The sequence below is a fragment of the Pan troglodytes genome, chromosome 4 (assembly GCF_028858775.2).
Source record: "Pan troglodytes isolate AG18354 chromosome 4, NHGRI_mPanTro3-v2.0_pri, whole genome shotgun sequence".
NCBI classification, from domain to species: Eukaryota; Metazoa; Chordata; class Mammalia; order Primates; family Hominidae; genus Pan; species Pan troglodytes.
The window spans coordinates 63,261,874-63,281,890 of record NC_072402.2 but is presented as its reverse complement, the minus strand read 5'-3'; the positions used below and the strand labels follow the sequence as shown (position 1 = coordinate 63,281,890).

The 20,017-nt window shown below is 43.4% G+C and overlaps 1 protein-coding gene across 1 annotated transcript; it reads left to right on the top strand.

The window, feature by feature from the left end:
* Window positions 1–604: 604 nt before the first annotated feature.
* Window positions 605–11,968, top strand: ISL1 (ISL LIM homeobox 1). Its single transcript, XM_001150633.5, has 6 exons — window positions 605–932; window positions 1,782–1,971; window positions 4,714–4,973; window positions 6,868–7,154; window positions 8,514–8,681; window positions 10,730–11,968. The coding sequence occupies exons 1-6, from the start codon at window positions 905–907 to the stop codon at window positions 10,844–10,846; spliced, it is 1,050 nt and encodes a 349-aa protein (XP_001150633.2). The 5' UTR covers window positions 605–904; the 3' UTR covers window positions 10,847–11,968.
* The last annotated feature ends 8,049 nt before the right edge of the window (window positions 11,969–20,017 follow it).

The following is a 20,017-nucleotide window of genomic DNA, read 5'->3' as shown; positions in this document are numbered from 1 at the left end:
ATCATCCCATTCCCGATTCTTCTTCCCCTAGCGCGCCGAGCGCAGCCAGTTCTGGAGGAACTAGCCCTCCGGAGCAGCCAAGGCAGGCCAGGCCCCGGGGATGTGCGCCACGGCGTGGGGACCAAACCAAGCTAAACGGCCTGCTCCAAGTTCCCCCCTTTTCCTAGAGCCCGGGAGGGACCTCGTCAACAGGTAGACCTACCCACCAGCCACTCGCCACCGGCGGCAGAAAGTGAGCCCCGCGCGCAACGCGGCCAGCCGGACTGCGGGGACCCCAGGAGCGCAGGGCGGAGGAGCAGCGCCACAGGAGGCGAGGGCGCAGGCGGCGCGGCCGGGAGGGAACGCGGGCGGGGGCAGAAGGAAGAGGAAGAGGAGGAGAGGGAGGCCAGAGCCAGAACAGCCCGGCAGCCCGAGCATCGGGGGAGAACGGCCTGAGCCCCGAGCAAGTTGCCTCGGGAGCCCTAATCCTCTCCCGCTGGCTCGCCGAGCGGTCAGTGGCGCTCAGCGGCGGCGAGGCTGAAATATGATAATCAGAACAGCTGCGCCGCGCGCCCTGCAGCCAATGGGCGCGGCGCTCGCCTGACGTCCCCGCGCGCTGCGTCAGACCAATGGCGATGGAGCTGAGTTGGAGCAGAGAAGTTTGAGTAAGAGATAAGGAAGAGAGGTGCCCGAGCCGCGCCGAGTCTGCCGCCGCCGCAGCGCCTCCGCTCCGCCAACTCCGCCGGCTTAAATTGGACTCCTAGATCCGCGAGGGCGCGGCGCAGCCGAGCAGCGGCTCTTTCAGCTTTGGCAACCCCAGGGGCCAATATTTCCCACTTAGCCACAGCTCCAGCATCCTCTCTGTGGGCTGTTCACCAACTGTACAACCACCATTTCACTGTGGACATTACTCCCTCTTACAGATATGGGAGACATGGGAGATCCACCAAAAAGTAAGAGGCTATTTTACCTTGTGGGGCTCGGTGTGCTGTTCTTGTGCGGGGTTCTCTCTCAGGCACCGGCTGAGGTGCCAAGGGCTCTTTGGAGTTGGAGTCATTGCCTGGAGAAAGAGAAAAGGTGGCTTTTTCTTGTTGCCGCCACGCCTGCATGCTTACTGTCGGTTCTTATCTTCGGGAAACTGATTGTACCTTGTGTTTGAATTCGCCTATGTGCCCTCCAAAGCTCTAGCTTTCTGGTGCTAAGCGGTGATTTCCTCCTGGGGAATCCTGAGCTCTCCGAGAAGGTTATTATGTTGCAAAGGTCTGCCTGCACAGTCAATGCCCAGAGATGTGAATTAGCATTAGACTTGCAAAAGAGAACGAGTGACAACTGTATTTATGCCTGCTCTTGCTAACAATATCCAGTCCTGTGTGCTATTTAAGAGCGCGCTTCACGGAAAATATAGACATCCCTGCGTTCACTTAACGCTTCTAGTCAAAACCTTTTCTTTGACTTGACTTATCCATAATCTTTCCCAATGATTATAGCAAAGAGGAAGGGGGGGGGGGCAGAAATACAAAATGAGCGGGTTTGATTGCGTGCTAGGCTTACAAATGTAGACTATTCCAATCTGCATTTTACATATATTCCACCTCCTTTTAAAAATGAGTCAAGGTTTTGATGGCACATTTCAATTACCATCCCAAAGTGCAATACTCAAAAAAAAAAAAAAAAAAGAAAGAAAGAAAGAAAGAAAGAAAAAAACCTCCCAGAGTTCGCCCTATAAGAGAACGACACTAAAAGTGTGTTTATCTCTGTAGGAAGTAAACGGTTAGTCAATCATGTATTTATTTTCATTTCAGAAAAACGTCTGATTTCCCTATGTGTTGGTTGCGGCAATCAGATTCACGATCAGTATATTCTGAGGGTTTCTCCGGATTTGGAATGGCATGCGGCATGTTTGAAATGTGCGGAGTGTAATCAGTATTTGGACGAGAGCTGTACATGCTTTGTTAGGGATGGGAAAACCTACTGTAAAAGAGATTATATCAGGTATGGCATTTACACTTCTTTCTTAATTTTGTGGGATTTCCCTGAATCTCCCCACTCTTTATGTATTATTTGGTGTGGCTTTGTCTTTTTGTGAAGTTTGCCTCAGTGTAGTCATACAAGCCAAAGTTACCCTGTACATGTGTTACAAAAATCAAGCTATGCTGTTCATTTCATTCTTTAGTTGAGAAAAACAAAAACCCTTAACAGTGGTATTCATAATTCCGGGGTATTGAGGCTTGTTTAATTACTCTTGGAGTTTATGATGCACAAATTATTTTCCTCTTTCACCCTCCCCCTTACAAAACAAAATTTTAAAAAGATGGAGAAGTTTGGATTTTTAGCTTTAAAATAGGGTTGATTTTTGTTGTATAGTGCAGTGTTCTGTTTGTTTTAGTCCTTTTTAAAATTAGTAGCTTACAAATTCTTTGGTGGCATCAATGCAATAGGTGAAATAAAAGTTTGACCGAAGCATGTTTAGAGATGTACTTTGAAAGAGCGAGTACAGGTATTGCTCCTTTTATTTTTGGGGTAAGACCTCCTTCTGAGAAAAATTTAAAACCAACCTAAATATTCCTTGGAAAAAACACCGGAAACTTAATCTTTTTAAATATTAACCCTTTGGTGACATCTAACTGTCTCTTCTTTCTTATCTTATCTGAGCTGATGAATTAGAGCAGATCAAATTGCCCATCATCTGTCTACGAACAATTGGTATATTTAGATAATTGAACAGCTTCCTTTCTCACATTAAAATCTGGTAACTGATAAAATGAGCGAATTGTCCAAATTGACAAGACTGAAACAACATAGGAACTTTCTGAGTTTGGTTTTGTTGTTTTGGAGAGTTTTTGTTTTTTTTTTCCTCCAATTTATTCTGCAACACGTTTTGCTAATCTCAAGTTTCCTCTGACTTGTGTGTATATATCAGAAACTTTGTTTTCTGCCTTAGAAAGCCAGTAGTCTCTAAAGAAAATTGTATTCGTTTTATTAACAAACAGAAGAGACATCACCATCATTATTATGTTAAATAATAGCAAAATATCACTTTTTAAATGTCCGGTGGCTATTAACAAGTAATTAATTAGCTTTTGTAAGGCAAATGGTTTCTGGAGCTTGAGAACTTTTATTAAAGTTTAGTTAAGATTTAATATACAGTCACAGTTTGCTCCTGCTCACTTAGTATCCAGCATTTTTTTCTTCTTTTCTAAAAATCATGACACAGAGAGTATAATCTTGGTAGATAAAATTAACCTGGTTGGGGGAGGTTAATACTTCGGAGAGGGAGTGAAAGGAAGTAAGGGAAGTCGGGGTACAGGAAGGGGGAGGGATTTTCTAAATTGTTTGGTCACCGCCAAAGTCAAGTCTTCACCCTATGAAATGGAAGATCTCACATTGAGTAGGCGGAGGGAGGAAAAACTTTTGAGTCCACCTTCTAACCTCTGACAAATGAGCGTTTTCATTGTTTACTAGATTGGTGTGTAAACGCAAGATTCTAGAGAAGGAGAGCCCACTTCAGGAGTATCTTTACTCCTATGGAAATAGTATTTTGCTCAATTGCACACAGGCTTGCATGTGCCTAATTCTGGATACACACGTGTAGAAGGAACTAATCATTTTTACCTTCTCTTCACTCTCTCTCAACTCTGTGTGTGTGTGTGTGTGTGTAATCTTGTAGTTGTAAAAGCAGAACAGACTGGACAGTTAGATTTCCACATCTCTCCTTGGAAAAGCAGGATGCCTCCTCCTGTTATGTGGCTCTTTTCCTCTCTCTTCCATTCTTTCTGTTCCTAGGAATGCCCCAGCTTCTGTTATTCCTGAAAGATGGAGAAGGGGCCAGGGAAGTGCAGCCTAGATGGAAACTGTAAAGATTGTTCCTTGGTAAGGAAAGGCCAGGAGTGAGAAAGACCTTAGAAGCGGGTCTTTGCATTTTTTTTCATTCTGGTCATGGTTTTCAAGAAAATTGAAATAGAGGTAGATGATTCAGCAACTTGAAAAAGATTGAGGGAACAGACGCAGATTTTTTTAAAAAATAATAATACAAGGAAGAATGGAGAGGAAATTTTCTGTTAACATTGCTGCCTAAAGAAAATCTTTAGTTGGAGAAAGACTGGAAAGTACATGTGCAAAAGGAGATGTGGAAACTCTCAGAGGTTTCATTTTGTTATTCTGCTTGTTTATTTGTGAGTGTTTGCAAACCAAGTGGGGTGACAATCCCCTTCTCCTACCTCCTTTTTTCTTGGAAGGAGGACTTTTTGTTGCAATTTTAGACATTTCTAGCAGCAGAAACTGTGGGATAGGGAAGTGAAAGTGTGGGTGTCGGTGGCCACCAGAGTCTTTCTGGATTCCTTCCTGCCAAGATCTGCAAGATCAACACTGGGATTGATTGCTAGAGCAGCAGCCCGAGTTTGGAACCCATCAATACATTTTCTGTGGTACAAGCTAGGTGTTTTGAACTAAGAGTTACCGACTAAGACAGAGGTTCATCGGAAAGGAAACGGGAGTAAAAGAAAGGGAGGAGGGAGGGAGGGGAAAAGAGAGATGGGGGAAGGAAGAGAGACAGGGAAGGAGAGAGCAGGGTTTCATTTCTGTCCTTCTGTTTCCAACTTCTGTTTGGAAATGCTGTTTACTTGGGGCGTCTTGCCCGGGATCTTGGGCCAGGGAAGTGCCGGCCTGAAGTGACCCCCTCTTCCTGTACTTCTCTCCCCGCTCTGGGCCGCCTCCGCTCCCCCCTCCCCCGCACAGGTTGTACGGGATCAAATGCGCCAAGTGCAGCATCGGCTTCAGCAAGAATGACTTCGTGATGCGTGCCCGCTCCAAGGTGTATCACATCGAGTGTTTCCGCTGTGTGGCCTGCAGCCGCCAGCTCATCCCTGGGGACGAATTTGCGCTTCGGGAGGACGGTCTCTTCTGCCGAGCAGACCACGATGTGGTGGAGAGGGCCAGTCTAGGCGCTGGCGACCCGCTCAGTCCTCTGCATCCAGCGCGGCCACTGCAAATGGCAGGTACTCCTCTGCCCGGCTCGGGTAGGCAGGCGCCAGGTTAAGCCAGCCTGTGTGCCAGCGGCCACAACAACCATGGTAGCTACAGGGGTGGTCGTAGTGTCTGCCTGCAGTTAAATGAAGTGTTCTGTATGCAATTTGCGCTGTGCTCTGCTCCTTTGCAGCAAGGTTCAATGCACTCACTGTCTCCCTTGATTCCCCGAGCACACCTACACCATCTGTGTGTCTCTATATGGTTACACATAAATGTACACCACTTGTGTACACGTGTATACACACGCCCAAACATTACTTCCAGTTCTCTCTGGCCTCCAAACCTTGGCTTGCTGAAAACGGGCTTCAGCTCCCAGCCAGGTATTCTCCTGCTGCCTAATTAAAGGGGCGGAGCCCCGGGTCCCTGGAGCTTCATCCTTTAACCCAATGAAGGAAGCTTAGGTGGCCTGAAGTCATTTAGTCTCCCAAATCCTTTTTCCTTGTGAGTTGCTTCACACTCGAATTTTTTTTTATTTTTTTATCTTTCTGTGAGAGAACAGGACTGAAAAGATACAGTTTTAAAAACTGCAGGCCATTGCACAGAGTTGTAATATAAAACTGTCAACAAGCTAATCTGCAGTAATTGCCTTTTAAAGGGAGCCTGCTTCTTTAAATCATTCATTCTATATGATTTGGTGAGAATTTCATCTTCAGGCCCATGATTGTAGCTCTAAATTGACCCCATAGGTGTTGGCCTGACCCTAGGGGGTTGTAGAAGGTGCAGGATTTGTATCATGTAGATAAGAGGACTCATTCCCAAGGAAGAGAAGTGGAAACACAGCAAGGTTGGCCGGGACCAAAGCAGTGGGTTTAGAAGGTGGACAGTGTTTCCAAACCTGACTTCCTGCCATGAATAGATCTACCCCTTTGCAGTTTTAAAGTATCAATTCCCACTAAACACTGAAGGTGAGGAAACTATAGCCCTCCCTTACCCTTCTGCCTTCTGGCAGCTGTAAGAATTCTGTTCAGGGGGATTTGTGACTAGTTTGCACCGGGGCACGGGTGGGGTGGTGCTCCTGTTCAGTGGAGCCTGCACTCTGCTTGTGGGGAAGCACAGAGGAAGCCAAAATACCGGGAGGGAGGCAGGGGACATCTCCCAGCCACCGTTTATCTAGAGCCTAGGCAGCTCAACAGAGTTTCCGTTTTCCACTGCTTGGGATCAGCCCATCTCAGGAACATCCATGTATTACCTTAGATTTAATACTAAGAAAGAGCAGGGGTTGGAGATATGGCAGAAATAGCGAATCTCTTCAGCCCCTTCACATGACTGTCCTCTCGGACTGAAGTTCAAGGCGTTCTGGCAGAGTTCTCGACCTTCCCCTTGCAGAAGTCCCTGCTGGTGTAGTATTTATGGCTGTCACTGAAGTGCTCTGCGTTCCTTTCCCTGGTACCCTCTGTGGCCTTGGCCCAAGAGAAAATTCTGATCCTGGAGAGGGTGGTAATCAATGTAACTGGGGCCCAGTCTGGGCACAAGGAAAGGTGAGAATGGAGGAGAAACAGTGCTGAAAAATGCCACCCCTGCTGTGAACAGGGGGACAGACTTTGAGACCTGCTTCCCTTGGCTAACACTTTGTTGACACGAGGAGGGGCGAGTGCTGCGTTTCAGGCCGGGATTACTCAGCAATGACCTCTGCAGATTAGAGAGGAAGATTTTATTCTCCCTTTCACCCTCTTCGCCCCCACCTCTGCCGCCCCCTGCTTTGTGTGCTGAGGCTGCAAACCCTAGCCATTGTCCTGAGTGTCTCGGGCGGGCGAGCAAGTAAGCGGGCGGGCGGGCGAGCGAGCGAGCGAGCTAGCGCGCGAGCGCGGGCGGGCCGGCAAGCGAGCCTCCAGCCCAGCGCTCACGGCGCTCCTTGCCCCGCAGCGGAGCCCATCTCCGCCAGGCAGCCGGCCCTGCGGCCCCACGTCCACAAGCAGCCGGAGAAGACCACCCGCGTGCGGACTGTGCTGAACGAGAAGCAGCTGCACACCTTGCGGACCTGCTACGCCGCAAACCCGCGGCCAGATGCGCTCATGAAGGAGCAACTGGTAGAGATGACGGGCCTCAGTCCCCGTGTGATCCGGGTCTGGTTTCAAAACAAGCGGTGCAAGGACAAGAAGCGAAGCATCATGATGAAGCAACTCCAGCAGCAGCAGCCCAATGACAAAACTGTGAGTGGCTCTGGGGCCGGGCAGGGAATGCGAGGGGGAAGGAGACGCAGCGTGCGAGGTGCGTTCCTGGTACGCAGAATCGCACGGTTTTCAATCCTACTCCTGGGCAGGAGTTTGGCCGGGGCTGCCCCTCATCCTTACACCCCTACCCATGCCCCGGGGGACAGGCTGCCCGGCGCCGGCCGCCAGCTGAGGGCGGGGAAGCTGGGAGGCTCCGTGCGCCGGGGGAGCAGCATCCAGGTCTCAACCTCGTGGGTGGGCTCATGCCCTTCCACCTCGCCTGTACCTGTGAACCGGAGAAACGCCGTCCTCCCCTCTGAGGGCAGGCGGCAACGAGGTTTGGCCCGGGTTTTGCCAACATTCAGATCGTCAGTTCCTCACGTACACAAGAAGAGGGAGGGATAATACCTTGGATTCCTGCCTACACCCAGGGGTTCCGTGGGCAGGTCACCCTGTGAGCCCCCAGGGCGCACTGCACTTCTAAGTAAGGTCGGCCGCTGCGCCTTCAGGCTGGCGAGTTCCCCCAAGGTGACCCGCATGCCCAGATCACCCTCTGCTCCAGGTGAAACCCAGGCCTCCACAGAGGCATCAGGCCCCTCGCACCAGTATCCACTGTTATCTTGGGCCCACGGAAGCACCCACTCTGCAGGCCTCCTGGTGAAGTTAAGCTAGAGTTTCTTTTCTTCCTTTTTTTTCTTTTTCTTTTCTTTTCTTTCTTTCTTTTTCTTTCTTTCTTTCTTTCTTTCTTTCTTTTTTTTTTTTTTTTACTGCTTTGGACCTATTTTTAAATGCCATAAAATCTGCTGTCATTAAACTTGGCAGGCTGGCCAAGACTGGGCCAGGGCACTTTCTGAGTTGGTTAGTGCATAATAGCACAATAGGAACCAGACCCAAATGCTTTGGGGGGATGGAGTGGGGGGCTGGCTCTTCCTTGAGGAGAACGGCTTGGAAAAAATCTGCAGCTAACTGAAACTGCTCAGAAAACCACCCTGTCTAGAGGCTGAAGGGAAGCCCTGCTTACCTCAGCTTTTTAGTTCTGGGAAGCTATGGTCTGAGAAGGCAGAGGGGAGGAATTGGGCTGAGCTGTGAAGGTAAGGGGGAAGAAGAAAATCAAAGTAGAATTTGGTTTAATAAGGTCCATGCAGACCTAATAGTCCAGCCCACAGAGGCAGAAAAACAAAACAATAAAACAAATTGAATTCTAACTAATATCCATAGGTACGGCAGATTAACTGAGTCAATAAAGACAACTATATAGATAAGATAATACCCGGGTATATTTGCTTAGCCTGTGCAGACAACGGAGGGAGGGAATTTGCTCATTAACATGTTGGGATTGGTTGGGGGGCCTATTCACAGAATATCCAGGGGATGACAGGAACTCCCATGGTGGCTGCCAGTCCAGAGAGACACGACGGTGGCTTACAGGCTAACCCAGTGGAAGTACAAAGTTACCAGCCACCTTGGAAAGTACTGAGCGACTTCGCCTTGCAGAGTGACATAGATCAGCCTGCTTTTCAGCAACTGGTAAGTGTCAGCTCCCAGATGGAAGAGGCTGAATTCCCAACAGGAGACTCTGGTTTAACTGTCACACACTGAAAGATTCAGTGGGGAGGGTGCCTTCTTGGGCTCAGGGTTGGGGAGAAACCAAGGAGGTGGGTAATGAAGAGAAGGGAGACAAATGCAGGGAAAACGAACCTCTTGGCATCTTTTTTTTTTTTAATGAGACTGCATAATTTGACCATATAGGTTGAATTTTCTATCAATCAGGCCTTCTTTGAAGGATTAATTTCAAGGTACCTAACTCTAGGTAGCATGTGCCAGAAGATGTACAGTGTTGGAGAATCATACATCTTAGAATTTTAGAGTTGTCAAGGACTTCAGGAAATCGTCTTGGCATTTCAATCAGCAATTAGTAAGTTTATCCTTCCTGAGCATCTAGAGAATGGGATATATAGGACCCAAATCAAGGCGATTGTAGTATATAATCAATGCTATAATACACAATCAGTGTTGTTATCAATAAACAGCAGGCATGTGTCTGGGTACAATTTTCAAATATATTAATAAAGATTATTCAAATAGATGAATACTTTTTGTTACAGTATCCCTTGCTGGGAATGTCTTAATCTAAAATGTAGGACTGTTTAAACGTTTTCAAGTGTATGAGTTCAAATGTCATAGAGACACACAGTGTGTACCATGTATAGCAAAAGGGACATGAGCTCTACCAATCAGAAGTAAAGTGTTTAATCTGTGAAAACCTTAACATGTTTTCCACATCCAGAGAGGAGAAAATTAATTCACTTTTTGCCTACAAAAGGCTTAAGGGGTCAAGATAAATAAGAACAATAAATATATGTCCTTTGTAATATGCTATATTTATATAGATGATTTTTTTCTTAAAGAGTAATCAGCCTTATAGAATCTTGTTTTATAAAATGTAAAGATCTATCCTGAAACCTTGTTCCCTTTTTAGGAAGTGAAGCTTTAGTTGAGGTTAGCTTTTTACCCTCATATTTACCTGGAGGGCATTTGCTTTCTCAATGTCAACAGTTAGGTAATTGGCCAGAGGCAAGTGGTTAAAAGGGCTTGGCCCCAGGCTTGTGTTTGCAAATGCTAAGTGGGTACAGAGGCTAGAAGTCCCTTAATCTCATATTTGAAAAATTTACTGTAGAAAGAAATGTAGGCTCTAGAACTAGGAAAAAAAATTATTCTAAGCTCATTAATCTGTTGAGTTATTTGAGCGAATCCTGAATCACAGGAGGAAAGTAAGGGGAGGGTTCAGGGCAGCCAAATGTTTGCACTTTCTGAAACTTTAGTGTCAGATGAGAGCAGTGGAAGGGAAGCTGAGGCAGGAGTGGGCATGGTTAGAGAAGGTTTACAACAGCAGTACAATGTGTTTAGGGTTAAAAGAAGGAGTCAGATATTTAAGAAGGAGTCAGATATTAGGGTTAAAAGAAGGAGTCAGAATGGGATGATGTCATAATATATGGGTCTCATTTTGGAAGGAAGAGCCTGATTTAAAGAGAGAGAGAGAGAAAGGCCAAGAGGCAGCAGGACCAACAAGGAAGAATGCCCAAGCTGTGAGCCTGCTGAGGAGTTAATCTTTGTTCTGTGGAGCCTCCTCTCAATCTCCTGTCAAAGGATCTGAGCCTGTTAACGGATTTTCCAACTGAAGAAGAGAGTCTTTGATGCCTAGGGACTGAGAGCTCACCTACTCCCAGGGCAACATGTAGCCAGCAGGATAATTTTATTTCGAGCATGCATAGTAGAGTTGTGATGCCATTTTACAGTGGGAAACACATTTGTTCTTAAATAATTTAATGCAACATAATGTTGGGAATTCAGTTTCAGTTAAAACAGAGATCTTTTGGAAGATGGGAAAGTGAGAGGATTTCTTCCCAAGTTTTTCTCTAGGCTTTCTCTAAGCCTGTTAAAATTCAGTTATCTATGTGAATATCTTTACATATCTATCTACACAAACATTTCTACATATACAATATGATGAGTTTATAATCTTTTTATGAATACTATTCCAGTGTCCTTTATTGATTTCTCAACCTTCTATGCAGGTCAATTTTTCAGAAGGAGGACCGGGCTCTAATTCCACTGGCAGTGAAGTAGCATCAATGTCCTCTCAACTTCCAGATACACCTAACAGCATGGTAGCCAGTCCTATTGAGGCATGAGGAACATTCATTCTGTATTTTTTTTCCCTGTTGGAGAAAGTGGGAAATTATAATGTTGAACTCTGAAACAAAAGTATTTAACGACCCAGTCAATGAAAACTGAATCAAGAAATGAATGCTCCATGAAATGCACGAAGTCTGTTTTAATGACAAGGTGATATGGTAGCAACACTGTGAAGACAATCATGGGATTTTACTAGAATTAAACAACAAACAAAACGCAAAACCCAGTATATGCTATTCAATGATCTTAGAAGTACTGAAAAAAAAGACATTTTTAAAACGTAGAGGATTTATATTCAAGGATCTCAAAAAAAGCATTTTCATTTCACTGCACATCTAGAGAAAAACAAAAATAGAAAATTTTCTAGTCCATCCTAATCTGAATGGTGCTGTTTCTATATTGGTCATTGCCTTGCCAAACAGGAGCTCCAGCAAAAGCGCAGGAAGAGAGACTGGCCTCCTTGGCTGAAAGAGTCCTTTCAGGAAGGTGGAGCTGCATTGGTTTGATATGTTTAAAGTTGACTTTAACAAGGGGTTAATTGAAATCCTGGGTCTCTTGGCCTGTCCTGTAGCTGGTTTATTTTTTACTTTGCCCCCTCCCCCCTTTTTTTGAGATCCATCCTTTACCAAGAAGTCTGAAGCGACTTTAAAGGTTTTTGAATTCAGATTTAAAAACCAACTTATAAAGCATTGCAACAAGGTTACCTCTATTTTGCCACAAGCGTCTCGGGATTGTGTTTGACTTGTGTCTGTCCAAGAACTTTTCCCCCAAAGATGTGTATAGTTATTGGTTAAAATGACTGTTTTCTCTCTCTATGGAAATAAAAAGGAAAAAAAAAAAAAAAGGAAACTTTTTTTGTTTGCTCTTGCATTGCAAAAATTATAAAGTAATTTATTATTTATTGTCAGAAGACTTGCCACTTTTCATGTCATTTGACATTTTTTGTTTGCTGAAGTGAAAAAAAAGATAAAGGTTGTACGGTGGTCTTTGAATTATATGTCTAATTCTATGTGTTTTGTCTTTTTCTTAAATATTATGTGAAATCAAAGCGCCATATGTAGAATTATATCTTCAGGACTATTTCACTAATAAACATTTGGCATAGATAAATAAATAAACACAGTGATCCAGGGTCCCTCTTTTATGTTTACAAACAAGCTATTCAAATGTCTGAAAGTAAGGATTGCATGTGAATTGGGGTAAACTGACACACAGTAGGAGTGATATTGTATTGCAAGTAGTTAAGGTCGAGTTTGCATGTTTGGGTTTCAGTAGTTGGATCAAAGTTGGTTGGAAGCCCCTTAGCTCTCAGCTATGATAATGCTACTGGTTTTGTGAAAATGAGATGCTGTTCTCTGTCCTGCCCCTCTCTTTCCTTCCCCCAGTCTCTTTCTTGCCATACCCCACCCATCCACCCACCCCAAATAGGAAGAGGGTCTTGCTTAAAATGGCTTTTGATTCAGAGTCACTATTTTATTTTCTTAGAATACGTGATTTATACCAAAGTCTCCTGCTTGGGATTGTTGAAATGACCCATATGTCAAATATATAAGCTCTTGGTAAAAGAGAGACTTTCTGCCTAGCCAGTGAGGTATGACCATTATTTACCAGTGGCGGCTGTCAGCCGATTGAGAAATGCTGCTCTATTTGTGCAGGAGGAACAGGCCTAGAGAAGAGAGTATGCTCTGCAATTCCCAGACTAGTCGGTGTATGCATTTTCTTGCCTCTTCTCCCCTCTCCCACCTCCGCTTCGTCCCTTGCCCAAGTCCAATTTCAAAAATCTTGGGAAGCATGACTGGCTATGGGGAGAAACACGGCATATATTCTGTTGGGAAACCACCTTTTATGGGATGGGGTAGCAGGTCATGTGCTTTGCTGGACCCATCAGCTATCAGGGTTACGGGCATGTTCTCTGGGACAGACTATTCCTCCCCTGGCATTTAGCAATAGTTCAAGTGCAAGAGCCAGAACCCTGGAAAAGATAAATGGCACTGCCCGAAATCGGGCTTCTTTGTGCTTCTTCATTTGCTGGCATTGAATTAGGATTTGGGGCTCCACCCTGTTCCCCCTCCTCCCTTTACCCCACCCCAGGATGATGCTTTGACTCTGGAAACTGCATTGATTTGTATGCGCGAGTGTAATGCCATTTTCAGTACCTGACAATTCTCATTATGAAAGCTAAAGTACCCTAATCGTGTGTCATGTGGCGTACCCCTCCAGGCTCGATAGGGTGAGGTGGAGGCTGTGCCCCCCAGCTCTCAAGTCACTTTCACCCTCTCCAAACCTGCCTCAAGTCTGGAAGCCAGCCTCAATTAGGCTTTTGTTTGGCTTGGTTCTACATAACGGGTTAATTACAGGCTCTAACGTGGGGGCAGAGAGAAAACAAACTTTGCATTGAAAATGTTACAGTGCATTAGACATGCCCGTTGATTACTTTGATTGTTGTGTCTAATTCTTGACAGAGGGGTAATAATTTGGCTGGTGGCAATAATGGCTTGCAGTCTTCTGCTGAGAAAAACAGAAGTTATGTCTTATCTCACACGGATCTTCTCCGGGAAAGGTTTTTTTGTTGTTGTTTGTTTTTTGTTTTGTTTTGTTTTGTTTTTCACTCGGATCTCCCTCCTCTAATCTCTTGCCAAGGGACTTTACTCTTTTAGCTTCCCATTCACTATTTCTATTGGTCTCTTTTTTCCTTTTTCCTCACCATCATAGCTGAAATGGCAACTAATATGCATGTGTAAGGATGGCAGTTTCAACATGAATATTGGTGTCATGCCTGCAAAGTTACTGAGAGTCCAAGCCTTCCTTACTTGGAAAACACTGGACCCACTTCCCCAGCCATAGCCTCTGATGGACTCAAAAATGTTAGGGACTAGAGATGGAAAACACTTTATTTAGGATTTGAATGCAATAGAGAGACTTAAGTGAGGCACCCATCTTTGAGAATCTTTTTCCTCCTCGAATTGATGAATTGATTTCTAAGATTAAGAATATGTTTGCATGTTTGGGTGGGGGGCGTTGATGTTTTACATACATAGATGTCAGTATTCTGAAGTCCATCGCTTGAATTTAAGCACAATAATTTAGGGAGGGGGTGATGAATGATTTGGTTTCACTTGCTAGATTCAAGATATTTGTTGCCTGATGGCTGAGAATGGATTGATGGGTCAATAGCATTCTAGTTCTTTTATTATTTATACGAAGGTGTGTCTTCCCCTTTTAGACTCCTCAGCCTGCACTCTAAAATGTGTAGCTGAAATGTCATTTTGTTTGCAAATCATCTCTTGCATACTTTTCTCTGCACACCTCTGGAGACTGAGTTTTGAGCTCTGCTCTTGTAATGAAATTCCTCTTGTTCGTTATTATCTTTAATCGTCCCTCCCTTATTACTCTGAATTCTTCCTTCTGGACATTATGACTCATTTCCTCCAGCTTCTGCAAGCTAAAATTTAATGCAGCTAAAAACATCTAGTATGCTCCCCTTAAATCAGAAAATTCATATCAATATACGTAGTCTTAAAGTCAGGATATTGTTTCCCCTATAGTTTCAGCGCAATGCTATCTTCCATTTCAGCCTATTTTCCCTCTATCCCATTCATCAAATGAACTTGGGTTTTCTTACAAATCAAAAAAGTTCTTTTCTAAGTTAGAAGCATGTTTGAAGATTTTTTTCTCCTTTGAAACAAGGTTTCTGGTTATTTGTAATTCTGTGTGTACCCACTTGCCCATTGACAACTTGCTTGGAGTTCAAGATTAAATAGATGACTTTGTGATGCTTGGCTGCTATTCACCCCGATCAACTTGTTAAACTCATAATGTTGACCTCTTTTCTGGTGTATCTTATCCTTTTGAGACTAGCTAAAAAGACAATATGCTTTCAGGTTACCTTGGAAGTACCTTGTATTTCCCTAGCACCTTGAATTTTAAGCCATAAGATCTATCTCATGAAATGTAACTGTTGTAAAATCCCATGTGGCTTTACTTAGCGTTTTCTTTTTTCTAAAAAAAAAAAAAAAAAGTTTAAAGAGTTAAGTTTGGATGGCACCCAGCCACTTTGGGTTTTTAATCTCATTCCTAATACGAGTGAACTGTCTAAGCAGAAAGTACTTCTTTTCTTATTTGTAAAGTTCAGTTTAGTCAACTTTTGTAAATGAGATTCATCATCCAAATGATGCCTGAGTTCTATTTCTTTAGGAATATTTACTTCCTTTTCACTAATCAACAATTAAAGATTTACGTCGCAACAGGGCAAATTGTTTTTCTTGGGGTGGGGCACAAGAAGAAAAAAGGAGGGAGCAATTTTTGTGTATTTATTTTAAAAATGTTCTCTTAAAAAAACGGCCCCACATCTTGAATTCTCAATAACTATTTACAATAAAAAGTAACTTGTACAGTGTGAGTTGGTATTTTTAAACTAAAACGCAAGGAGTTAATTCAAGGCTCTGGCAGCCGATTTTGTTTACTGATCTTTTCTGATTGTTGTTTTCTTGATAATGGAGCAAGCCACTGAATGGCTGTTTGAGCCCAGGCGCCACAAACATAAACTTCACAGCTTACAATGTCCCAAGCCGTGATGGAGGATCTCTCCACACCTCCCAGAGACTTCTGAAGTGTAGACAGAGAAGTTGGTTCACAGGGAGCGAAGGAGGGGGAGGGGCGGCAGGGAAGGCTGCTGAGCGTTTGCTGTGAGCATTGTTACTATCACATCCTTTAATTTTTATGGTATTTAAGCTGTTGGCTCCAAGAAGCCAGTTTCTCTGTCTCGAGGAAGCCAGTCTCTTCCCGGAACTGCACTTAGGACTCCTTGATTCTAATTTCTAAAAATTTATTTTGCAAATCTTTCTGCTTAATTATCTGTCCGCAAGAGCGCTCAGCATTGAGAAGCAAAAGATTCTAAAAAGAAAATTACATATATGTATGTGTGGGCATACATGCATATATACATACATATATAATATACACATACCTATATGTAATTTTCTTTATATCATTTATATGTGTATGTATACACACACACAGCCCCCAAAAGAGACCACCTGGATTTGGAAGAAAGATGTATGGTAAGATTGCTTTTTGCCAGGTTGGGAGGAAGGACACATTGATTCTCCCTTTCCGAAGCCATGTAAGATTCTGCTTAGCCTTAGAACTGCTTATTCCTTGCCTGGGATCCTCTTTCCATTACATTGATCAAAAGTTAGTGTTCATTTTGAAGTGATGTTATTTGTGGATTTGACCGAGTTAGCTACTTAATTTTGCGCGTTGTCCCATTGGTTCTACCCCCAGGTGCGTTGCCCAAGTCCAGCGGGCAGGGCAGCGCAGCGCCTGTCTGCACTCAGGTTAGGGGTGGGAAGTGCTGGGAATGGGGGACCCGGACACTGGTCTAACCAGCCCCGCCACTCCCGCGGGCAAGTCAGCCCTTGATCCTTTAAAGCAAGGACAATCGACGTGGTCCGAGAGAGGAAAATAAGGGTATTTCTGGGCCCTTCTCTTTCAGGAGTTGATCAGGTTGGCAGATCTGGAGGGCTAATCCAAACAAGGCGCTTGACTTGTGAGGTCGCGAGTCTAGACAGAGCTGGTGGCTCGGCGGCTCCTTATCTTTCCCTGGAATCAGCCGAAGAGGCGCTCCCCGGCCCACTCCGCTCGGCTCGCCCGGGTCCGGAGCCACCGCTCGACGCAGACGGCACAACAAACAGCACCTGAGGCTTTATAGCTCGCTTTATTGTTTAATGGAGAATGCGGCATAACATTCATTTGTCTTCTTGGTTCCGCGACCTGGCCGCTTTGCAGCCACAGACGCTGGGAACGGGCGTGCGCCAGCGCCCGGCTGTTATGGTCCCCATGTTGAGCAGCTCCGGGCGTTCCGCTTCGGCATCGCGCGTGTGAGCGCGCACGGCTCTGTCCGTGCGCCCTCAGGCCCCTGGAGAGGTACCCAGCTGCAGCCCCTTTCTTGCTTCCAAAGGCCGGAGGCGGAAGGGTGGAGGGACAGTGAAAGAAAGCTTAGGCGAGGTGTCTTTGACGAATCCAGTATCTCCTCTTGCTGCCTGGAAATGACAGTTTTGCGCCAAAGCCATTTATGGTTCGCAGGGTCAGTGGGCTCTGACTCAAGGGCAATCAATAAAAACATTTAGTTCAGTAATAAGCTGAGTTTTTTTCCCGAATGTACCGAGAAGGATGTGTCACCATCTTGGACAAGGTGTCCCTGCGTAGCCGATCGCGCTTTCTCCACTAGTGTAAACAAGTGGCGTGACTCTCCAGTGTTTTCATGACCACTTCACGGGACACATCATGGAAGCCTTGGTCCTCCCTAACCGGCTGCCACCACAAAGAGACTGGCAGTGTTATCCACTTGGGACCAAGGAAACTATTGGGACAGATTTTGTAAAGCCCTTTTTGGAGGAGCCAATAGCTGGGCTTGGAGATTTATAATCAAGGATTTTGTGGCTCGAATTCCAAATTAATTGAGATTAAGTTGTTTATAATTTTGGCCCTTCCCATGGGATTTGTTTTTTCTTGTTTCAAGAAAAGGGGGTTTCTAGTTACATCTTAGAACTGGCTATTCTAGTTTACAAGTGTGTGTGTGTGTGTGTGTGTGTGTGTGCGCGCGTGCGCCAGATAGAAAGAGAGAGATTGGCATAGAATAGGTACTACTGCCTCTGTCTGAAAACTACCTATAGATGTAGGTGAGAGTGATTTGGTTATGTGCCTAACGTGGTGTTAATGCAAGCACCACATTTCCCAGGTTTGGTGACAGCGAAAATCCACGTCTTCGTGTTTTCCCTGCCTGTTTTCTGTGTCACAGCTGTGTGTCACCAAGAAAAAAAACCAACAAAACACGGCAAAACACAAGTTTTGTGAAATTGAAGAATATCTGTAGGGAGATTTATTATCATTATTTCTTTCTCCAGAAAACAATCCTTAGCAATAACTCAGGCACAGACTTTTCTTTTTCTCATGGGTAAAGGTTACTGTTTATTTTGACCTGTCACAAATACAATGTGTTGTTTGAAACGTGTTAAAGTTAGCAGGTATGTAGAGATAATACTAGACAGGCCACTGAATATGATAAAGTAAAATATGGTGGGAATTAACTTTTAAAGGCTATGAAAGATTTTACTTTTTTTCTAATAGCTTTTTAATTAATATTCTTTCAAAAAGTATTAACTATTTTCTCAGAGTTCTGTAATAAAAAAACAGTAAACTTGTTCAATGCACAGTAAAGATATGATTTGCAAAATGTTACTTGTGCAGGTTCTATTCTGTGATTTTTTTGCTAATTTTAATTACTCATATTCTTGTTTAGTTTTAAATAAGTTTTCTTTCCCTCCATAAAAAAAAAATTGCCCACACCTAGGTAAAGACATGTTTTGTCTTAAAATTTTCAATTCTTATTTATTAGAACAACTATTAATTTGGTTTATTAATTATAAACAGGAGGTTTACTCTACAAATAGGTTTAACAAAAAAAAAAATTTATCCCTGATTTTTGGAAGGATTAGGAGGAAACAAAAAAAATGAATGAGATTTGTAAAAAGAATATGTACTTTGAAACAGTGTATTTTAAGTATGGAAAAACTTTTGGGCCCAAGTAGTAAAAATCTCATATTAAACTCTAAAAGTATAACTGATGGTTATTTAAATTTTTATTTCAGTAGTCCAAGAATTTTTGTTATAGGAGATCAGTTCTCAAAAAGAAATAGTTGAAATAAAAATAGGCTGGCAACCTAAAAAGCAGTGTTTCATTTACCAAAAAAATGAGTGATTTTGTTTTTAAAATACAGCAGTTCACTTTCACTAACATGGAACGGCTGATATCTAAAAAGATTACATGTGAAAAATATGGATTAGCAGTTTCTGAAGAATAACAGTTTTTAGTAAATTCTGAAATAATTCATTTACTTTCCTCCATAACATATGGAGATATTTTGGAGATCGCTACTTAGAATTCTGTTTTTGTATCAAAGCACATTTCATATTTTAAGACTATGATGTATTCTTAAAATCTTTGCAACTTCAAAGGCACTAGTCACGTTAACAGTTTATACATGGGCAAATATCTATCTATTTACTAGAAGTTGAACACTTGGGTGAAGGACGCTTTACTGCCGATAAAAACTTACCTTTTAGTTCTGTTATCCCATCAGGATGGACTCATAAGTCTCATTAATGTTAATGGAAAATGTCCTTGTCTGTCATGTGGAAAAAAGGGCTTGGAGATATTTCAACCAGCAATTTCTTTGTAGCAAGTATGCTAGGGCTAAAACCACCTGAGAAGTAATTTTGATCCCATCTAGGCCCTGGAAATATGTTAGTCTAATAAATGAAAATAAGCATGTGAAATGGTAGGATTAGAATTGACTTTAAAGACAAATGCATTATAGAAGGGGAAAAAAAGGCCTGAAAATATTTTTCTCACACTTCAGAATTTTAGGAGTAATCCCTTAGTTAACTGATAGTTCAGAAATACTGCTGCTAGGTAGGTGATATAACTTCTCTGCTACTGAGATCTAGAACCAAAGTTGCGCTATACTGCTTACTTACCACATAGGAAGTTGTTTGTATTCAACTATTTACTGGAATTTGAGTGATGCTTTGTTTATGTTTTCATTTTGTAATAGTGATAAATTATATGAAATTAGTCTTGTGGATAAATATATGCATTCCTAATGTGTATTGTGGCAGCCTTTGGCTGTGGCCTAGAGTTTTCTCTAGGGCAAAGCTAAGTCTCTGGTATTAGACTAGATTCTCTAACATTATAGAACTGAGTGATAGTCCAAGATTATAAATGATGAATGTTGTTCACATTCAATATTGTTTTGGTTATTCAAGCTAAAATATTCTAGAAGCACTACACAGACTGTTTTAATTCTTCTTTATAGGGAACATCAAGAAAGGAGTCAGTTTCTTCTAGAGTGAGAGGTGCATAGTGGTTGTTTCTGCCATGGCATAACACTTTTCTATCTGTAAAGCACTTCACAGTCATCAGTTATGCATGAGAGCCACCAGAGCCCGTTTTCCTAATGACCTCTGTACCTGTTTTTCAGAACAACTCTCAGTTCCCTTGTTTTTCCTTCATATGTGTAATAGCAGAACTTCAAAGAAGTCCTTGGTGACTCGAGTGAGGACTATTTTAGATCAGATAATGAAAATTATTTTACCAACATTTTCAG